At 49.0% G+C, this 21,501-nt stretch overlaps 1 protein-coding gene across 2 annotated transcripts in view; it reads left to right on the plus strand.

Moving 5' to 3' along the window:
• Positions 1-21,501, plus strand: part of ASTN2 (astrotactin 2) — a 694,472-nt gene that overhangs the window by 238,218 nt on the left and 434,753 nt on the right. For both annotated transcript variants that reach the window (XM_087822856.1, XM_087822857.1), the window contains exon 5: positions 12,623-12,733. In XM_087822856.1, coding sequence (XP_087678982.1) covers positions 12,623-12,733 — 111 coding nt within the window. The remainder of the gene's footprint in view (positions 1-12,622; positions 12,734-21,501) is intronic.

A 21,501-nucleotide genomic window follows, 5' to 3' on the forward strand; every position in this document is an offset into this window, starting at 1 on the left:
GCAGCCTCACCTCAGGACAAAGCTGGACACATGAGAGGTACATCCTAAAACATCCCTGCTTATATTTATTTCCAGAGCCCTCAGGTAGTGATTTTTTTGTTTCTGTTTCTATATTTTGTTCAGAATTTATTGTTATCTGCAGGAGGGCCGATCCGTTAGTATCTCAGTCTTTCATACCAGAAGCAGAGCCTCCATTATAGTCAACAATGTTCATTTTACAAGGTAGAATTTATGTTTTTGACCCCCTTCCTTGAAATTAGTATTGGACACCAGTACTTTCTATAATATCCTATCATCATCTGGGCCCATTTACTATTCCAACATAATTAACCATTCCACTCAAGTTGCCCATGAAGTGAACTTATGTTTATAAATAACGTTGTGATGAGTGTAATACTGCATATGTCTTCTTCTGTATTTCGGGTGGTTCCCTTAGGGTGGATTCCCAGAAGTGGGTCAAGAGGGGTGGATGTTTTTAAGGCTCTTTTTTATGCCAAATGGCTTCCCAAAAGGGCCCAACAAATTTGCGCTGCTTACAGCAATTTAGGCAAATAATCATTTCATAAAGCCCTTGTCAGCTCTGGACGTTATGAAATGAAGAAATAGCATTGCTATTTCGAAAGAGGAAAAATTATAACCAAGAATTTATGAACACATGTACACATAATATTTTCATGCCAGAGGATAGAGTTTTCTGGTTTTATGACTGGAGGCTCTAAAATTAAATAGACATATTAGGAGGGGAAGGCTCTGAGGAGTGAAATTCTGAACAAATATTCAAAGGGAATAACAATGAAGGAGGAATTGGGGAAGCATGGGAGAGAAAATCTACCTGCACAAAAACCTCACAGATGGGGAAACAGGCCAAAAATGTGTAACAGTTTAGTCCAAAATAGGAAAAGACTCCCCAGGAGGCTGCAGCTTCGCATCTGTCAGTGCCTAGTGGACAAATTTGAAAGAAGACAAGCAAAACTCAAACAAGCTTTTAGAATTGGTTTTGGAGCAATAAGAACAGAAGATGATTGTCCCTTTGCTTAAAACAACCGAAACCTTATTACCAGATGAAAGTGCAAAACTAGATCCATCCTGAATCTGTCAGGCCTGTCCCCTTTGTCAGGGGCAAAGCCTGGAGACCAGGGAAGGGAGAGAAGACGCTGGCCGGGATGGGGCGCGGCGCGGGGGAGCCCTGGGGCCTGAAGCCTGCCTCGGTTTCCGTGGCCGGGGCCCACCCCCAAGTTACTGCCCACGGCGACATTAATTTCCACGTATGTTTCAGAAGCGCAGTTAGTTATTCTCATGGCAGGGTCGAAGGTTTAGGCGGAGGACGGTCTGAAACTCTGAAGAACAAACCTTGTCCTGCTTTCCAACAGTTGAGGCCGCGCGTTGGGAACTTTGCTTCCTTTCTCAAGGGCATGAGGGTCGGGGAGCCTGCGGAGGGAGGCTGCGGGCGCCGGAAGCCATCGTGGGCTCTCGAGGACTAAATCGGGACAGGCCAACTGCATTTCGACTTTGAATAGTTGTGCTGTTCACAAGTAGATCAGGGGGATGCCACAGACCCCGGATCCCTGAACGCCAGCAAGATCCTGGACAGAGCTGCTCATAGGCGTATTGATTTTCACACGCATGCATCATAAGTGTATTGATTTTTACACGCATGCGTCATAAGCGTATTGATTTTCACACGCATGCATCGTAAGCGTATTGATTTTCACACGCATGCGTCATAAGCGTATTGAGTTTCACACGCATGCATCTGAGCGGCGGCTTCCTGGGCCTGTGCAAGCCGGGCGATGACGGGGAGCTCAGCCCCCCAGCGCACAGCGCTGCCTGGCACCTTGGACACTCCACAGCTGCCCCCTGAATGAACTATGCCGTTTTCTTTCCAGAGGGGTCAGCTGTAGACCGCTTGGTAGTATAGCCAGATGGTTCGTCTTTACTTGATTCCATGCTCCTGGAGAGTTTTCCTTGTGGGACCGATGTCACCCAGGAGAGAGCTCTCTAGCCGCAAGCTGTCAGATCTTCTCCTTCAGTTCCCCTCAACTCCCAAGTCCTCTCCTTAAAGCCGGGGACACCTGGCACGGGGGGCTGGGAACAGCAAAGACCACGGTCAGACTCCCCAGCCCAGCCCTTCCCCGACGGTCTGGGTGGCCCTGCCCATGACAGAGCACCCCCGTAAACATCGATTTCTTCCTATCACAACGAGAAAGCCTGCATCACCCTAACTGTGCTCTCCTACGCACTGTGTGATTTAACCACATGAGCTTCCAGTCCGTGGCTTGTCGGGTTGTGAACACTCAGTAGCCGCTTGTCCTTTGCGTCCATTCAGCTCCTCTGGGTGTTTACCCCGGTCACTGAGGGCATGTGGTCAGGGACCGGGAGAAACGTGAGATAAGAGGGACGGGGCCAAAAAATAGCTTGAGATGCTGGATAGAAGAAGGGGCCAACAGATACAGATGTGATTGGGTGGTACAGCATGTCCTCTGCTTTGGTTTGGAAAAATCAGTTCTACAGACACAGGGTGGGAAGGACCAGATTAATTTGCGGCACGTGGGGACCGAGAGCCGAGGGCTCGCTGAACACAAGTCCGCGGGAGCGGCCTGGCCGCCTTCCTGCGAGTCCTGTGTCCACAGAAAGGGGGGCTCTCGGTAGCCCGTTTCTGCCCTGTGGGAGGCAGCCCCCACCCGATGACTGGGCCTAGTTCTGGACATCGAGACTCAAAAAAGACTTGAGCAAATTGGAGCATGTTGAGAAGAATCCAACACTAAAGGAATTTGAGATATGGGACGCGTATCAAAATCACTGAGATTGGAAAATAATTCTGTAATACCCGGTGTGGAAGAGAATATAGTGACACACTCACTCGCGGAGACAGCCGATCAGGTCAGGATGAAATTGGTGTAACCTTTCTGGAGGACATCTTGACATGGATCAAAAACTTTAAATATGTCACTCTCCTTTGACCAACCAATTCATCTTTCTACTCTCAAAAAATTCTGCACTCCGAGGCACAGGGATGTGTAGAAAGATATATCTTTAGGAGCAGGCAATGCGGATTGTTGTGAAAAATTGGGAACGATTATAAAATTTAAACAGTAGGGAATTGATTAAATAAATGATGATGCATTGACACAGTGGAATATTGCAGACATTAAATGTTAGTGGAGTCGATACTTAATGACATGGGGTAATGGGTAAGATATATTTTACTTAGCTTAATTTTAATTCCACATGTGATCTCAGTTCATTTTCCTGAGGGTGGGGGAACAAAAGGAAGAAAATTTCAGTATTCAGAGAAAATCACTACTAATATTCGGTGGATATAGGTATAGATATAGATGAAGATATTGAGATACATATAAATTTAGATGTAGATCTAGATGTGTGCGCGCGCATATCCACACATATATGATATATGTAATTTATGTGATCGCAAAAGTACAGAGCATATAGTTGGATCTCAATATGTATTTCTGACATAAATGAATGAATAGATATATGCTTAGATATTTTAAACAAAATTTACAAGATGTACTCACATCACAAGACAATAAAATCCACTTGTAAAAACATGCAAATAGATGCTTGGATAATACTAGAAATAAGGAAGTCAGTTGGAAGTGATAGTATTTGACTTTATTATTTTCTTCTTTGTGCTTTTTTTGTTTTCTCTGATTTTCTGCAAATAGTAGGCATTGACTTTGTAATTCAAACATAGTTATAATTTTTGTAAAGCATATGATATAAAGAATGTTGACAGTATTACTTGGAATACTTAGCTGGGATGGGAAGATAATGGGCTCATGAGCAGCCTTCAGCCAGCTGAAGGACCATGACCATCGTTACGGGGTCATGAAATAGTCTGAGCCTGTGATTTCAACAGGCTGGACGGAATCTAGAGGGTGGAAACTGCAGGGAACTTGATTCCCAACCAGCCTCACAGGCCCACATCTGTTCTTTTATTCTATCATATCTTCTGGATCTGCCTCTGTGTTCTAATCTCTGCCATTTAGAAACTATGTGACCTTGAGCATGTCAAACTGTAGTGTCTCTGACCCTCAGTTTTCTCACCTTTCCAATGGGGACAGCGATACCTCTCTCATCCAATTATTGTGAGGGTCCAATGAGTTGCTATCTTTGGGAAAAAAGTAAAAGTGTGTTAGGTGTTATGTAATATTTTCTAGACGTTAGTGCCTTTTTCAGCCATACAGTGTGTTAGCAACAGGACAGACTTAGGACTTGGGTCTCTGGACACCTAATTCATCTTTCCATTGCCCAGTGCTGCAGTACGGCGACAGGTTGGAAGGACTGCGGATATTTTTATAGGGCTGCGTAATACACCACCCCACACTTAGTGCCTGAGACAACGGCGATCTTATTATGCTCATAGATCCTAGGAGTCATGACCTGATAAGTAAGAAAGGGAAGATAGGTTGTCTCAGCTACACAATGACCGGGCCTCAGCTGGAAATACACAGATAGTTGGCTCAGACAGCGACTCAGATGGCGGGGGCTGGAATCATCCAGAAGCTTCTTCCCTGACATGTTTGCTACCTGGACTGGAATGCCTGAAAAGCTGCGCTCAGCTGGGACTGCTGACTGGCCTGCCGACACTCAGCCCCCCGCCGTGGCCAGGACTCCTCACAGTGCGGTGGCGGGTTTCTAAGCAGGGAGTGAGCATCTCCAGGCAGCATTTCAGGACAGCCAGGCATGAGCTGCATTACCTTCGATGACCCAGGCCGAGAGGTTCTGCAGAGTCACTTCCTTTGCAGCCCCTTTATTGAAAGCACCCCCCAAGGCAGCCCAGATTCAAAGGGGGAGTAATCTCCATCTTTAATGGGGGAGCAGCCAAAGCCCCATTAGAGAAGAAAATGTGGGAAGGGAGATGTTGTTACGACCATCTCTGGAAAATGGAGCCTCCCACAGGGAGCAACGGGGTATTCCCAGAGATGAGGCTGTACTTTCAGGAGATACTGAGGCTGGATTGAGCCAGAATTTGAGGATAAATTGAGGTATCTCCCTTCTTGGGTAGTGGGATGGCCACCTCAGAAATGGCCATATTTCAGTAAAGGTCAAGTGAGGGATGAGCTTACACTGCAGCAATAAAAACAGTCTATTTTAGAATTAAATATAACTTTTATTGTCTTTTTTATTACCAAGCATTAGATACTCATTGGAGGAAAATTAAAAATGCAGATGAGCAACAGTAAGAAAAAAAATTTAAATATCCCAAATCTTACTATTCAGAGAATAACCACTGTAGCTCCTTAATATATTTATTTCTGTGTACGTGTATTTTTACACACATATATGCATACATTTACGTACTTCATATGTGTATTTTTAAAACAGAATAGGATTGTTTTGCACTTACAGTTTCACAGTATGCTTTTTATTTTTTTTTATTTATTTTTCTTTTTAAAATTTATTGATTGATTTCAGAGAGAGAGGAAAGGAGAAGGGGAGAGAGAGAAGAAGGGAGAGATTTGTTTTTCCACTTATTTAGGCATCCATTGATTCATTCCTTTTATTTATCTTTATTGTTGAAAATATTATAGATGTCCCCTTTTTACCCCCATTGATTCCGTCTGCCCTGCATCCACCCCGCCTCCAGGCCTTCCCCCGACCAAGGCCTGTGTCCATGGGTTATGCTTATAAACATATAAATTCTTTTATTAATCTCTCCCCCCCACTCCTCTTATATGTGCCCTGACCGAGGATCGAACCCGCAACCTTGGTGTATTGGGACGATGCTCTAACCGACCTGAGCTACCTGGCCGGGGCTCACAATATGCTTTTTAAAAATTCCTTCTTGATGCCAGATCATGAACATCTCAGAATAAGTTGTATTTTTCTCCTATTTATATTTTATATTAAAACATATTTGTTTTTGTTACACACACTCAGTGGAAATCACACCAAATATCTGCCACTGTGTATGAATTTACATGAGTGGAATCCCTCTTGGCATTCTTCTCTGTATACTTTTCCACTCAACAATATATCATGGAGAGGCCTGCACGTCAATAAATATAGATCTGTGTCACTGTACTGGATGGCCTCATGAAAGTCTATTTTACAGATATGCCATCATTTTTCAAAGCACTTCCCTGTAAGTGGGTCTCTGGTCATTTCCATATTTTTCTGAAATTTTAAACAGTCGTGTTTAATTATATTTTACCTAAAGATTTTTTTTAACCATGAAGATCGGTTTAAAAATTCAACGTGAATCCCAAGAATGTTGCAGTATCATCTTTTCCCGGGGCATCAGATAAACCAGCATTTGAATTCAGGTTGTGCTGCTTACTGGCTGTGTGGCGACAGATAAGGACCTTCCCTCTCTCAGCCTCTGCTTCCACATCTGGAGGAAGAGGGATCTGTGTGGCCATGTCTGGGCAGCGTGCCTGGCACTGTGCCTGGCTTATAGCAGTGCCCGATGGCAGGTCGCAATTGTGGTGAGAGCATTTCAAGGGGTGGATGGGTATGAACATCTGTGGTGTAGCCCGAGAGCTCAGAACAATGGTCAGTTGCGTGGTTTAGGGGGTGCTGGAAGGTATAACTACTTTTGTCATCTTTCCAGGACTGGCACCATTCCTATTCCCTGTGGGGTTGGGGGTCAGGTGGGTTTTTACATTCCCAAGCTACATATTTCTCTATCTGGCACAGTCCTGGGCAATCTAAAAATGCAATATTGCTGTCACCAGCTCAAGGAAGACACAGAGCCTGAATAATTTAACATGTCACCACCATCCATCATGATACCAAGAGTGCGGGAGATGGAGCGTGGAGGGGGGGTCGGGGGGTGCTGCTGAGGCTGCAGAGCAGGTTGTGGCCAGGACAGCCCAGGCAGAGAAGGTGGGCTTGCAGGGAACGGTGAGTTCATTTCCCAGGCCCGGGACGACTCCACTGCCCAGCGCCTGCTCCGGCCTCTCCCATCATCTGACTCTCAAGTGGTTTCCGATGCTCCGATTTGCTCCAAACTTGGGCTCAGGTTCCTAGTTTGCTACCAGATATTTATGCCATCGTAGGGAAGCTCTAAATACCTCTGAATATCTCAGTTTTTTAATCAGCAAAATTGCAGTAATTCCTTTGTAGAGAGCTTAGCATCATGCCTGGAATATCTCAATTGCTTCCTCACCAGAAAGTAAGCACCAGGAAGTCAGAAAGTCTTTATTATTTACTGCCTCATTCTCAGTGTCTAGGACATTGGTAAGGAACGGACACTTAGCTGGTAGTTGTTAAATGCATGAACAAACAAATGAGTAACTGTTGTGATTTTTTTTTGAGATGTCCAGTGGGCCCAAGATGGACTCAGTGGTCACCCATTGCTTTCTCAAACACTGGGTCAGGACTCCAGATGCCTGAGCTTGGCCCCTTTCAACATGGCTCAGAAATACCTCCTTTCTGTGTCTCCCCTGGTCTCGTCTCGTCTCGTCTCGTCTCGTCCCGTCTCGTCTCATCTCATCCTCTCTCTCTCCCCCCCCGCCCCTCACAGTTCCCTCATTTTACAGTTCTGTCATCAGTCTTGTGAAGTTAAAAGAGAACAGAGGGTCAGTTTTTTTTTAACCTTTTACCTATTGAGGTAAAATTCATATAACATAATATTAACCATTAACTATTTTAAACTGTGTAATTCATTGCCATTCAGTAAGATTCACAAGATTGTGCAACTATCACCTCTGTGTAGCTCCAGACATTTCCATCACACCAGAAGGAAACCCCATACGCATTAATGATCACTTTGTATTTCTCTTCTCCCTCTGCCCAGCCCTGGCCGCCACCACTTTCTGACTCTATGAGCTTACTTATTTTGGATATTTTATATAAACAGAATCATGTGATATATGACCTCTGACGTCTGGCTTCCTTCACTTAGCACAGTGTTTGCAAGGTCCGTCCACATTGTACCATGGCAGCATTCCCTTTTTACGGCTGAATAATATTCCATTATATAGATATACCACATTTTGGTTATCCATTTATCAGTTGATGGATATTTGGGGGTTTTCCTACCTTTTCACTGTTGTAAATAGTGCTGCTATGAACATTCATGTACAGGTATTTATTGGAATGCCCTGTCTTCAATTCTTTTGGGATATCCCTAGGGCAGAATGGCCTGGTCACGTGATAATTTGGGGTTTGACTCCTTGAGGAGCTGTCAAACTATTTTCCACAGTGTCTGCACCAGTTCACATTCCCACCAGCAACATATGAGGGTTCCACTTTCTCCACACCTATTTTAACACCTGTTCCTTTCCCGTTATGTTGATTATGGTCAACCTAGTAGGTATGAAGTGGTTGTTTGCCTTTGGTTTTAATTTGCATCTCCCTGATGATTAATCTTTTCATGAGCAGAGAGGGTTTTCAGTGAGACAAAAGCTAGGTTCAAATTTGGGGGCTCTGCCACTTGTAACTTGTGTGATCTTGGATAAGCAGCATTGACATCCTGAAGGCTGGTTTCCCCTCTGTAAAACCGACATGATTCTTAGCTCTCAGTCCCCCTGTGAAGACTAGATGGGTTGTTGCATACACAGCGCCTAGAGCGGAGCCTATCCCGCCGAGGTATGTGCTCAGCCCATCTTCATGGCTGCATCTCAGATCATTCAGGACCAGAATAACTAGGGGCTCATGAAACAAGGACAAGGGACCTTATGGTTCCCTTCTTTTCTCCTGCCAGTCTCTGACCATTCTCACTTTCTCTCAGCTCCTTAATGGAATTACTTGAGCAGCCCTGAATAATTAATGGCTGTACTTTAGGTCACAGAATCAACAATTTCATATTAAAATGCAAGCAAAGGGGGCCCTTTTCCATTCGAGCGAATCATCTCCAAGTGGGCCTGTAATTGGCCTGTGGCCCCGTAAGATTATATGGACACTCAGAGGCTAGACGCCCTGGGTGGCTGCCCCCTCCCTGGGATGTCACATAAGGCAGGGAGTCACCACCCATCGGCACTTCCTTTTCTCCCGATAAACTTGGGCCAGCATTGACTAAATGACTGTGCCCGCATCATCTCTTTCGGCTTTGTGCTGTTTACACGCACTATATATACCTTCCCTCATAATAACCCTGTGAGCTGAGAAATATTGCCTCTCTTTTAAAGATGAATTCAGAGAGGTTAGGTGCCTTGCCCAAGCCCACGCAGCTAATTCGTGAGACCAGGAATTAGAACTCACGTCTGATTTCAGTGCCCCAATTTCTTTCTATAGAAGTTCATTACCCCTCACGGCTCATGGATTAAGCCAGTGTAGAAATCTGCTAGACTCTAAATGCCTTAGGCAGAGGCAATGGCTATTGTCTTTTAATGGAAGCTGAGCTACACCATTTTTCACCCAAGTCGCATTAAAAAATGATTCAACACCTTCGCGGGGCCCGTGGCTTATTCATCTCTCTCCGGTGCCCAGCGCCTGGTCCTTAATCATGCCGCAGTCACGACTGCGCAAGTGCCACCCGCGGAACTGTGTTCCCCCGCATGGTGGGCCCGACACGCGGCCCCTCCCTCCTGAGCTGTGCTTCAGCGTAAAACACGCTGGGTGCTGGAAACTTGTTGTGCAAAATATATCACATATTTCAGTATAATGGTCATTTACACTAAGTCCATGCTAAAATGACAATATTTTTAGTATATTGGGTCCGAATGCAACATATTCTGAAAATTAATGTTTGTTTTTACCTTTTTAATGTGGCTACTAGAATATTTAAAATTGCCTGTGTGTGCCCTGGCCGGTTGGCTCAGTGGTTAGAGTGTTGGCTCAGTCCTGAAGGATCCCAGGTTCGCTTCCAGCCAAGGGCACGTGCCTGAGTTGCAGGCTCCATCCCCAGCCCTGGTTGGGGTGTGTGCAGGAGGCAAGCAATCGATGTGTCTCTCTCACATCGATGCCTCTCTCTCTCTCTCTCTCCCCCTTCCACTGTCTCTGAAAAGCAATGGAGAAAATATCCTCCAGTGAGGACTAAAATAAAATCGCGTGTGTGGCTTGCATGATATTTTTATTGGACAGGCTGGTTTAGAGGCAGCCTCGCCGAGCCTCAGTTTCCATTCTGAAAATGGCACCTTGGCACTCGAGGAGGGAGGTGAGGGTCAGAGGTGTGGGGATGGAGGGGGGACTGGAGAAGCCCAAATGGTGGTGGGGGCATGATGTCCGTGTGCTTGGGCGTGTGGGATGACGGAGGCGTCCCTGGATGTAGCTGAGCCCGAGTGGGGCCCCACCAGCGGTGCCCTTACAGAGGCTCAGGGGAGGAGCGGCGGGGAGTGGAGAAAGCACCTGGCGCTGGGAGCAGGTCGCACTCCTGCCAACGCTCGGCCGTCAAATCATCGCGCTTTCGCCAGCGCTGCACCTCCTTGCACACTCGCACGCACACCTGCACTCACGCTCGCCCGGGCCGTGCAGCGGGGGGGCCTAGCAGGTAGGCAGACCTGCTTTGCGCCCCAGCTCCCGGGCTGACGCCTGGCGTCCCTTCCCCGGACCCGGCTTCCTCACTGTCAAACACGGTTCCTGCGCCTGCCTCCAGGGAGGGCGCTGGGCAGGGGCCCTTCCTCTCCTGCTTGCTGGACGCCAGCCTGGAGACTGAGGCCAAGGGCCCTGTGGCCGCTGTCTGCCTTGGGAGCCTGTTTCCGCTACTTACGAGCTGCGTGGCCCTGGGAAAAATGACTTAATTTCTTTGTGCCTATATTTGCACGTCTATTAAAGTGGGTGTAAAAATAGTAACCTACTTCTTGGGGTTCCTGTAAGGATTAAACAGGTCGATACGTGTAAAGGCTTTTACCTGGCAGGGAGACAGCGCTGTACAAGGGTTAGCTTTTCTTATTATATTAAAATTGTCTGGTGACTTGTTTTATTACCCCCAGGAGACTATCCCAATGAAGAATGAATCCTGTCTGACATGTTCGTCATGGCAGGGGCGTAACGGGCCATTCGTTTGGGAGAGAGGGTGGGAGGGAAGGAGAGAGAGAGGGATTTAGCTGGAACATTTCAAGGTACTGGGGTGGCATTAAAGGGGGGGAAGGGCCTGGGGTAGACTCTGAACAGGCGCAGGTTCCTCCCTTATCCTCTGTTGCCCAAACCCAGCAGGAAGACGGACGGATACTCCCTCTACCTAAGGCAACTATTTTATCAGATCCCTTTATTTCCCCTTGGCCAAGAATTATTTAGAGATGAACAAAAGCCCCCCCCGTCACCATTCTTCCCTTGCTCCTTCCCTCCCTTCCTCCCCGCCCCCTTTTCTGTAACAGTAAAATATTTTGAGGACAGTTTAAACAGCTCCCCTGGCCTCCGTGGAGCTCCCCTCGTTTACTCTCCCCGGGTCCGCGGGGCCTCCGCCAGCTCCGTTCCCGAGGCGCGCCTTAAAGGGGCCGCTGCATCTGCTGTAATCTGGACAGTCTGCTGTCTCCAGACCCCACCCTCGTTGCTGGGGGTTGGGGGCTTTGCACTGAGGGGCAGGGACAGACCGCGACTGAAGACGAGACGCCTTTGGGGACCAAGATGAGACGTCGTTGTTTCTCGTGCAGTCCCGCGCATTGCAACATACTCTGTCGAGGAAGGGGCAGGGCAGGTATCAGCTTTCCCATTTTTACGGAGCTTTAAGCCGGGACACAGTGTCACAAGTGGTTCAACCTTTGAGCTTGGCCACCCCTCGTTATTGGCGAACCGCTTTCCTTTTCTGAACCTTGGTGGTTTCATCTATAAAGCGGGCATCACGATGCCTCTGTCCTGAGTACTGTGAGTCATGTCCTTCCTGGGATGCACAGCCGTGAATTCTTCCCTCTGCTCCAGAACCTTCCGTGACACCCGCCCTCAGCGTGAGGCTCAGGTCCTTCCGCTCCGCGGCTCCAGCGTATGCCTCCCAGTCACTGCGCCGCCCGATGTGGCCTCCACCTGCCCACACGCCCCACCCCAGGGGTGCTCGAGCTCTTCCCTCTCCTGGGAGCTCCATTTTCTACCACTGAACCCCATCCATCCTTCCAGCTCCAACTGAAACCTTCCTTCCCCCACAAAGCCTTCCCAGGTCACCTGTGTGGTGACGGGCTGCTCTCCCCCCCATGTTCCCAGGGTCTCATTGTGTCCAAAGCACAGCCGTGAGTTAGGCTAAAGGCCCCACGGGACCCTGTTTGTCACCTTGACTAGCCTGTGATCCCCTGGTTGGCAAGGACCCGGCTGTATCTCTGTATATCCAGTGCCTGGCTCTGGGCCTGGTGTACAGTAAGCGTTTAACTGGAATGTATGTGAAATTAAGATGCCTAGACTGTTTTCTTAGAGGCAGGCTCATCACACTAAGCATCAATGTAGCTATCAGTTATTTAGCAGCCGCCACGGACCAGGCATTTTACACATCACGTCTCCTTTAATCCTTAAACAATCCTGCAGGGCTAATAGTTATTGCTCCTGTTTTAGGAAGAAGGGACCCAGGGCCCAGAGAGGCGATGCACTTTTTCTAGGTCACACAGCCCAGGGGCTGCCAGGCTGTGATTAGAACCCAGATCCCCTCACTGCAGGGCTGAACCCCTCCCATAAATCACGCCCACTCCTGGGGCACTTGGGACTTACAAAAAGAAGTCCTGGGGGGAGGGGGGGCTGCTGGTCTCTGGGAGGGAGGAGCCAGCGATGACCAGTGGCGTGTGCTTCCTTGCAGGGGGAATCAGCTTTGGGAGAGCCAAGGGGACGTCGGGGTCCGAGGCGGACGACGAAACGCAGCTGACCTTCTACACGGAGCAGTACCGTAGCAGCCGTCGCCGCAGCAAAGGTAACCAGTCTGTCGGAGGAGAACCTGGGAAGCAGATTTTGTGCTAAAACGCAGACCCTAAATCTTCTTCAACCTGGTCCCGGTCCAGCTAATGCTGAGCTTGGCAATGAAACCCCGGCTGGACTAGTGGCCATCATTCAACCCTTTCCCTCCATCCTTTGTGTGCTCTCTGCCCGCCCCCCCCATTCCTCAAAGGATACAGGGCTGATTTTTTAAGTTTATGGAGTTATTTGTTGTTGTTTTTTAATCCAGCACAGGAAATGAAGTCGCTAAGAGAATCCAATTGAAAGGAAAATAGGAAAGGAACGTTGCTCAAAGGCAGGTTAGGTCGCGCAGGGTGACCTGGGCCATGCCGCTGGGCAGTCCTCCGAGCGAGCTGACGGTTTCACTCGGGGATTCTCAGCGGTCAAAGGGCCAAAGGAAACATGCTTGGCAACAAAGTGTGCAGAGGCCATGGGGCAGAGCCAGCGGTTACTCAGGAGATTCTACTTACCTGGCACCGAGACCTAGGCTGGAGGGAAATTCGGTCCCTATGAGCATGACACCCTGAGACTCTCCGGGCTGTGCCTTCGGCGGGTGAAATCCGCGTCGCTGAATGAGTATTGCTCGCTTGCAGTGACACTCGGTGCAAGGAGGTGTCAAACTCGGAGGCAGGACTCCGGGAAGGGCTGAGCCCATGGTTCTCTGGGATAAAATGTGCTCCGAAGGGAACACAGGCCGTATTTCAGGCAATTACCTGTGACTGCAATTCCTCACCCCTGAGTGTTTTTATAAGGATGAGAAATTAGCGAGTTCAAGATTGCGGTCCTGGCAGAGAACTTGGGGTGTAAACATGCCGGTGATGAAGGGCAGAGCCGGGGGCTTGGAGCAGGCCCTGGGAGGAAGCAGGTCCTCTGGCAAACAGGGAGGCAGCTCCTCAAGGCACGTGGCAGCCCGTGGCCCTCGTGTCTCTCCGGGAAGCGGGCAGGGGGAGTGCCTGCGGTCGGGAAGAGGGGGCGAAGCTGCCCCGCAAGGCCATTCTGTGTGCATCCCCCCGCCCTTGATGATGTTCAGAGAGCACAGATCCCATTGCCTCTCTGGGCTCCTTTTGCTCTTAAGCAAGTTATCCACCTTCCCTGTGCCTCAGTTTTCTCATCTGTAAAATGGGTCTTGTAACTGCCTTGGAGACTTGAAGATGAATTTTGGTTATGACATATAAAAAGATGTGTCATGGCGCCTGGTATATATGAAGGGCAAAAGAATTAGATGCTATTAATGCCAGTTCACGTCTCATCGTTTTCCACATCCCGCTGGTCCTGGGACCTCTCACTGAAAGGCCCCTGTGTGGGGACGTCCCCACTGGCACAACCCCGGGGAAGGTTTTGCAGCCTCTGCAGCCATTAGGGTAATTGGGCCTGCCTCTCCCTCCCGCCCGTGTCCCGGCTGTCGGGCATCTGCTGCACTGGAGGTTTAGAAGTTGCTGATGGATGATTCTTGACCTGTCTCCTCCCTCTCCCAAAACAGCTGCCAGGATTCAGGCTGGGGAAGGCGGTGGGTCTCCTCTGCAGGACCGGGCTATTTATAGCTAATTGGGAAAACATCCATCACTGAACATTCCCCTCGTAAATCAGAGTTAAACGTAGAAAAGCAAAAGCAAGCGGCAGGACGTGAGAGAAGCGATTTGGCCTGGCGCCTCCGTACACTCCGACTGGCCGGCCTGGCTGTGTTTGCAGGGTGGTGTTCTCCCCCCACCCCACCCCCACCCCCACCCCGACACACCCTCCTCCCTGGCCCTCTTGCCAGCTGAATGTCAAAGCAGCTGCTTCATCTCTGTCTTCCACTCATTGCCCAGCAGTGACCAGTCCCTCTCCCTCCACCTCTGGTTCCCCCACATCTTTCTCTTCCTCTTCGGTACCCTGGGTTTGTTTGCTCACTTTGTTTTGATTTCTATTTTCTTCTTCCCCGGGAGCCATGTGGAGCAGGAGACAGAGCAGACGCAGATGCTGGGTGACACGAGCCTCCCGGCCCAGCTCGGTGGGCAGCTGTGTGGCCGTGGGCGAGGCTCTCTCCCTCTCTGGCCCTCACTCTTCTCATCCATCTGCTGGCCATTCAGGCAGTTCTAGAAACCCAGGTTTTCTGATTCCCAGTCCTCTGTACTTTCCTCTAAGCTTTGCTAATTATTAGTTCACCAGCAGAGAGAACCAGGGCATGCATGTCCCTGGTTTCACTGCTTTCTTTGTTTTAGCTGCTTGTTTTCATTTAGCATTTTTCTGGCTGAGATTTTTCTATCACGGTAAGAACTCTTGAATCATAAATAAAACTTGGCGCTAATTTGTATGGATGTGTAAACTTTTTTCTTTTTGATTCTCCCTTGACAACACACAGACACACACACACACTTGCACACATGCACGCATGCACACATGCACAGATTAATCCTACTTAGAAAGAAAAAGACAGGTGAGGGACTATTCAAGCCACATCTGCAGAAAAGGAGGCCTTTGGGGACTGAGCGGAGGAGACTGTTCTGCAGTATTAGCTGAGGAGGCAGAGGCAGAGCAGAAATGGGAATGGGCTGGGGCGAAAGCTGAGCACCTGCAGAACAGTACCTGCCACGTGTGAGGACAGAAGGCACATTCGCTGGGGAGGGGATGGGAGAGAAACTGAGCAGAGTCCAAGTCTGTGGCGTCAGGAATAATGGCAGGTGGGCTGGAGAAACAGGCAGGAGCCCATCCTTCATCCATCACTTCTCATCAAACCACAGTGGGTTTTTTTGTTCTTGTTTTTGCAGTCACACAGATAATCCATCCACTCTTCTGTTTTATGCACATAGAAACCAAGGCCCAGAGATGGGAAGCATATTCCCCAAGGTTAAATGCTGCCTTTTCAAATGACAAAGCAAGTGGGGCGAGATGTAAACAATAGGTGAGTCTGGGCGAAGAACCATAAATGGGTGTTCTTTCTGCTCTTCTTACCCTTGCAGCTTTTCTATAGGTTTGAAATTATTTCCAAACTAAAACGTTAAGTAAACGAGATCCTTCTAGGTTGATTATAGGCTTCAGGATCAGCAGATCCACACCCATGCTTGCTGCGTCCTGGCTGTGTGGCTGAGAACAAGGCACTTTCCTTCTCTGAGCCTCCATTTCTCCTGGCATTAGTCCCTCTACTCCTCCTTAGTCTTGTTGAGAAGGTAAAAGGAGATCATGTGTGCAGAGGACATGCGTTATCCCTGAGAACTTCCCAGTGTCAACTCTCTAACCCTTTCAGGGATTTAGAACCAGAAATAGAGGTGATCAGAACCAGCTGAGGCACTGAGAAGTTAGAAAAAAAGGCCGCATCCATGGGGACCAACCCTTCCAGGGCGCCACCAGCAGTGGGGGCCCTGGTATTTGGTAAATTAGGAAACCATATGACAAAGAAAACTTCCAATGCTGTGCAAGAGCCAACTCATATCAGTTTGTGGGAGCCAGTTTCACTCATCATTCCTGACTCTGCCGTGAGTGATGTCATGTTGGCAGCTTATCATCGGCCATGGTGGAAGTATTTACACCATGGAAATTGGCAAACACTGCAGTGGATGTTTCTCCTTCCTCCTCAGAGAGCCATTGCACCCCTGAAAATAGCTATTAGTCAGAAGTAAGAATTTAGCCATAGAGCTTTGTCTAGAAATTAAGCAATTCCAGAATCTTTGCTAGAGAATGATGCAGTAGGCTGGGGACGAAGCAAACCACAGACTCCAAGGGTCCAGGCAGAAGATCTCTTTCAGACACAGAAGGCAAGTTCAACGGGGGAGGCTAGATATTTAGGGCCTGAGAGGTAGGTAGTTCTCTGGCCCAACTGAACCTCCAAGTCACTTGGAAAGCTTTTTAGAGATAGCCAGTACCAAGTACCTACCTCAGATCCATTGCATGGGGATGTCTGGCCACAGGGTCTGGATATTGCTATAAAATCCTTGCCGAATTCCAGTTTCCAGCCGGAACTGGGAACTACCACCCTGCAGCTTCCTTGCCATGTTAGTCAACAGCATCTTCCTGTTCCTGTCTGACGTTGGGCTCCCATGGAGTGTTCCCTTCCCTTTCCCAAGATAGGAGCTTGAGAACATCAATAATAAGAGGAATAATAACTCAGAGCAACCATTTAGTGTCACTTTGGTGCCAGGCCTATTGCCTATTTACTGATCAGTTATTGTCTTCATCTCTGTATGTAAAAGAATGAAACTAAAACCAGGCAGGGAACTTCTCCAAGGTCATACAATCAAAAAGTGGTGGGACCGAGGCTTGGACCCCAGCCCGATTGGCTCTGAAATCTCTTGTCACAACACCCCAGGGCTGTCCCTGGGAGAATGTCATAGATTTTTATCATAACTGCCCCCTTTCTCATAACTCTTGCCCTGCTAGTTAGCCTTTTGCTCTTTGCAGTAGGTGAGTATGTTTCTCAGGAAGGTTCCAGCAGCTCCTGCTGGCTTTTTGGAGAGATCCTAGTTTCCCTCATGGGGAGAAGAGACTGGAGCTTGGATTTCTCTTACTGAAAGAACAGTAAAATGCAGAAACCTGGCTTTGATCTATGCCTGCATTTGGCCCTATTTACCAAGATATTAGAGAAGAGGAAATTATGTATTCAGAAATTGTATTAGGCTAAAAAAGCTTATGTCTGATGTCTCTCTCTTTTCTCCCTTCTAAACCTCAGAGGAAACAGACATTAGTTTTTGTTGTGGATTTTTTTTCCTCTTAAAGGTCCCTTCCAGGCTCTCTCTTCCGAGCCTGCAGAAACATCAAGCGGTCTTGGTAAATGAGGGTTCCTTGAATGCAGTGAGGAAGCCAGATGACTTCAAAAGCTCCCTCCCAAGCCTGCGCCGGCTCGGAAACATCGTTTAAATTGTCCTCGGTTCCCTTGCTCCTTTGCCTCGAAAACCAGCTCGGCACCTGACAGGCCGGCATCGCAGGGAGGGAGACGGCTGTCAGGAATCAAATGGGAGACCAAAGGCGATAAAGCAAACATGTCGTTTTTAGTTGCTTACACTAGCAAGGAGGAATGATCCGTCTTTCTCGCTTTCTTGATTTTCAACCAGGCTGAGCAGGATTTCTCCCCCTTTTCCTTCGGCTGAGAGATGGTGACCACCCACTTCCCGCCCCGGGCGTGCCGCTCTGTCATCTCCGTTCCCTGCCACCCTGGGGGACGAGCAGGGTCCTCTTACCCTGCAACCCCCCCCCCGGGGTGCCGGGAACCAAAGGGGCTTGGACGCGTGACCTTGTTTAGCCCTGACTCTTAGTGCGGGTGACCTTGGACCAGTCTGGTTACCTTCTCTGCCTCAGTTTCCCCCTCTCGAAAATAGAAGAGATAGTCCTTTATGGGATTTACGAAACAGAGCCACGCATCACCAAAGTATAAAGTATGCGAAGGAAGAGACTGAGAAGAAAGGCTGAGAAGGATGCATGGCAATGCAGACAGACCTGAAGAACAGCTCTGCCCTTGTGGGCCCCCTGTCTGGTGGGGGAGACAGGCAGGTGGGCAACTACAATAGAGCGTGAAACGGGCTGTGGTCAGGGCTGGTCATAAATTCTGTGTTGGCACAAAGGAAGAGCCCCTGACCAGCTTGGCGGAGTCCTAGTAGGCATATTGTCCGACCTCAAAGTAATTCCTGTTGATGGAGGGAGGGAGGGAAAGAGGGAGGGAGATGTCTAGTTCATTTCATTAAAACATAAAATTTGAAGAGCAGAGAGCTGTAGGAGACACTAGCTAAGTGACTTGGACTTTATCTTGAGGACGATGAGAAGCCACCAAAGGGTTTCAACAGAGAAGTGATGTTTTGGATTTCTGTGGTAGAAAGGTCGCTCTAGCTTTCGTGGAAGCCGGGATGGAGGGGGGCACGAGTGGGGTGAGGGAGACCCGTTAGGAGACTGATATAATAATTCAGATGAAAAAATGACACCACCTGGCCTGAGACAGGGGCAGTGGGGAGGAAGAGCATCTGTTTTTATTATAAGATACAGTCACAGGCCACACCCACCCACCTGCCTCATGTGGTCCAGCCCCATCACCATGGCAACAGCCTCTTTAACATCCCTGGCCAGAGAGAGCAGTAACAACTCCTACATCTGTTTCAGGAGGTTCCCTCCCTCCCTCCCTCCCGCCCCCTCTCCCTTCCTCCCTCCCTCCCTCTCTCTCTCTCTCTGTTTCTTCTTTCCCCCCCTTTGCTTGTATCTGATCTGGCCTCACTGGGTAATTGAGGGTTTGAAAGTGAAAAATTTTCTCAGCAGCTTGGCCCTTATCTTGACAGAGAAGCAGCACTTTTAATTTAATTTTGTTCAGAGACGCACGGGTAACAAATTTTACTAATCGCCGGGCTGTCGCCTTCTGCATGGTAAGGAAGCCAGCCGTTTGTTACCAGGCAGCCCAGCGTAAAAGCATGTGGGGGAGCAGGCAGGGGACAGAGATGGGTTGGGGAGGAAGGAAGGGACAGCTGCAATCAATATGAGTCGGGCTGGGGCTCCGCTATCAGGTGTAGCATCAGAGATGGGAGGCCAGCTGTGTAACAAAGACAGGGGCTTAAGAGTTAGAGTCACCGGAGCTCCTGTCCTTGCCCTGCGCGTCCTTCTGTCTGGGTGCCTCCTACCTCGCCGAGGTGTGAGAATCAAATGAGAAACTATATAGTAAGTTAATACCCCTACGCATGATGCCATGATATTTTCGGCACTTAAGATCCTTAAAGGAAAAACCCTGTCACCCCATCCACTGTTTAAATTTCTTTCAGAACATCTGCCCTAGACCATTGTCCAGGCTTTGCTTGCTTTCCTCCAGAGATGGGGAGCTCATTTCCTATCTAGGCAGCCAATAGCTCTGACTCAGAATTGCCTTGCTTAAAATGGCATGCAGTATGCATCCCTGAAGATTTTCACCCTGTCTTAGCCCCAGCCCTGCCTTCTGGACCCCTGCAAAGAGCAAATTTGCAGCCTCCTTCCTAGCTGAGCTCCTTCCCTCCCCCGCCCCAGCTTTGGAGATGGAAATATTATCATTTCTCCCCACACCCAAGTCTTCCCCTATTCAGCTAAAATTACCCAGAGGAAATCAGCAGTAGAAAAGCTCTTAAAAGTCATGTAGCACAACTTTGCATTTTGCGTGTGGGGAAACCAAGGCCCAGAGGGAGGAAAAGAAATTAAAAGAGCTGTGATATATATATTGAGCGTCCATTACAGGTCAGGCACTTTACTATCTCATTTAATCCATGCACCATAAGGGCTTATCCTGGTTTAATAGATGAGGAAACTGAGGCACAGAGAGGGAAAGCAACCTGCCCAAGTCACAGGTTTAGTAAGGATTGTAGAATAGAGATTGAAGTGCATGTCTAACTCCAAAGCCTGCCAGCTTTTGTGTTGCATTTTTGTCTCAACTCTCACAGCAACTTGGTAGCGGAGGGGAAACTGGAAATGAGGTTCCCTGACTTTTGGTCACACAACCAGGCTGGAAACCGGGGCACCCTGAGGGATTCCTGTGTAAAAAGTGGTGCAGATTCCTATCTTCTCTGTAGTACCTGGGCGAGAAAGGCAAGGAGACCACGAAAAAGAAACCCCCCAAACAAAACGCTCTGCCCCTCCCCCTCGCTCCTGGCCAGACTCATCTGTGGCTCCCTGGTTCAGGATTTATGAGCCTGCTCCGTGTCTCTCCTTCTTTCCCTGGCCGAGGGCTTGACTCCTCCCTCTCTCAGCTAATTAAAAACCCCAGCCTGGACCGCCAGCCTTGGATGGCAGGCTGCCGGGCAGAGGCGCTGACGCTGCTCTGATAAATCACTCCCTGGGCCCAGGGGAGGCGGCAGTGTTTCTAGAGGGGCTGGGCCCACCCTGTGCTCCTCTGGGAGACCGGAGCTGCTGCAGATGGGCCCTGTCTGCCCCCACACACCCCAGGAGGGGCCTCATTAGGCCTAGGAAGGCAGGAATCCCCCAAAGCTGATGGGGTATGAGTGACACGGGTGTCATATTCTGAAAGCAACCCTGGGATTGCGTTAGCTGCAGCCATTTCCACCTGCCATGGCTACCTCTTCCGTTCCTATCGCTGTTCCCTGCAGTCACTATTAGCCAAACCTGCCTCTCTCACCTTGACGTCCACTCCCCCTCCCGCTCAGACCCCCATAGACACACCCTGCACGTGTCCGCCTGCTGGTGTTCGCTCACTGTGTCTAGTAAAACCCGACTGTTCTTCTAGGTCTGGTTGGAAGTAGTATCGCCACCTTCGGAGGCCGATCCCTCCAGACAAAATGCCACCATGGCATGTTACCTATATCTCTCTTATTGAGGCCTTGTCTCTCTCTCTCTTTTTTTTTTAAAATTCTCACCCAAGGATATTTTTTCCATTGCTTTTCAGACAGAGTGGAAGGGAGGGAGAGAGAGAAACATCAATTGGTTGCCTCCCTCCCACACCCCAGCCAGGGCCAGGGATGGAGCCTGCTCCCTAGGTACGTGCCCTTGGCCAGAATCGAACCCCGGACCCTTCAGTCTGCAGGCTGATGCTCTAACCACTGAGCGAAACCAGCTAGGGCCTTGTCTCTTTTTTAAAACTGTGGTTGGTCCTATATGTCTGTGCTCCCCTCTGGAGAACTGGAGACCGGGGCAGTGACTTGCTCACACCTGTATTGGCAGTGTCTGAAGTTGTGGTTGACTTCGTAGGGATGCAATAAATGTTGCCAATTAGAATACGAAGCTGAGATACCCTCACTCCTTGTATTAAGGTATTTTCCCCCCCCTGACAGATCAGAATGCTTTATTGCTCATCCGTCCTGCTGTTCCTGGCAAGTGAGG

The sequence above is a fragment of the Miniopterus natalensis genome, chromosome 12 (genome assembly GCF_054644295.1).
Source record: "Miniopterus natalensis isolate mMinNat1 chromosome 12, mMinNat1.hap1, whole genome shotgun sequence".
Classification (NCBI taxonomy): Eukaryota; Metazoa; Chordata; class Mammalia; order Chiroptera; family Miniopteridae; genus Miniopterus; species Miniopterus natalensis.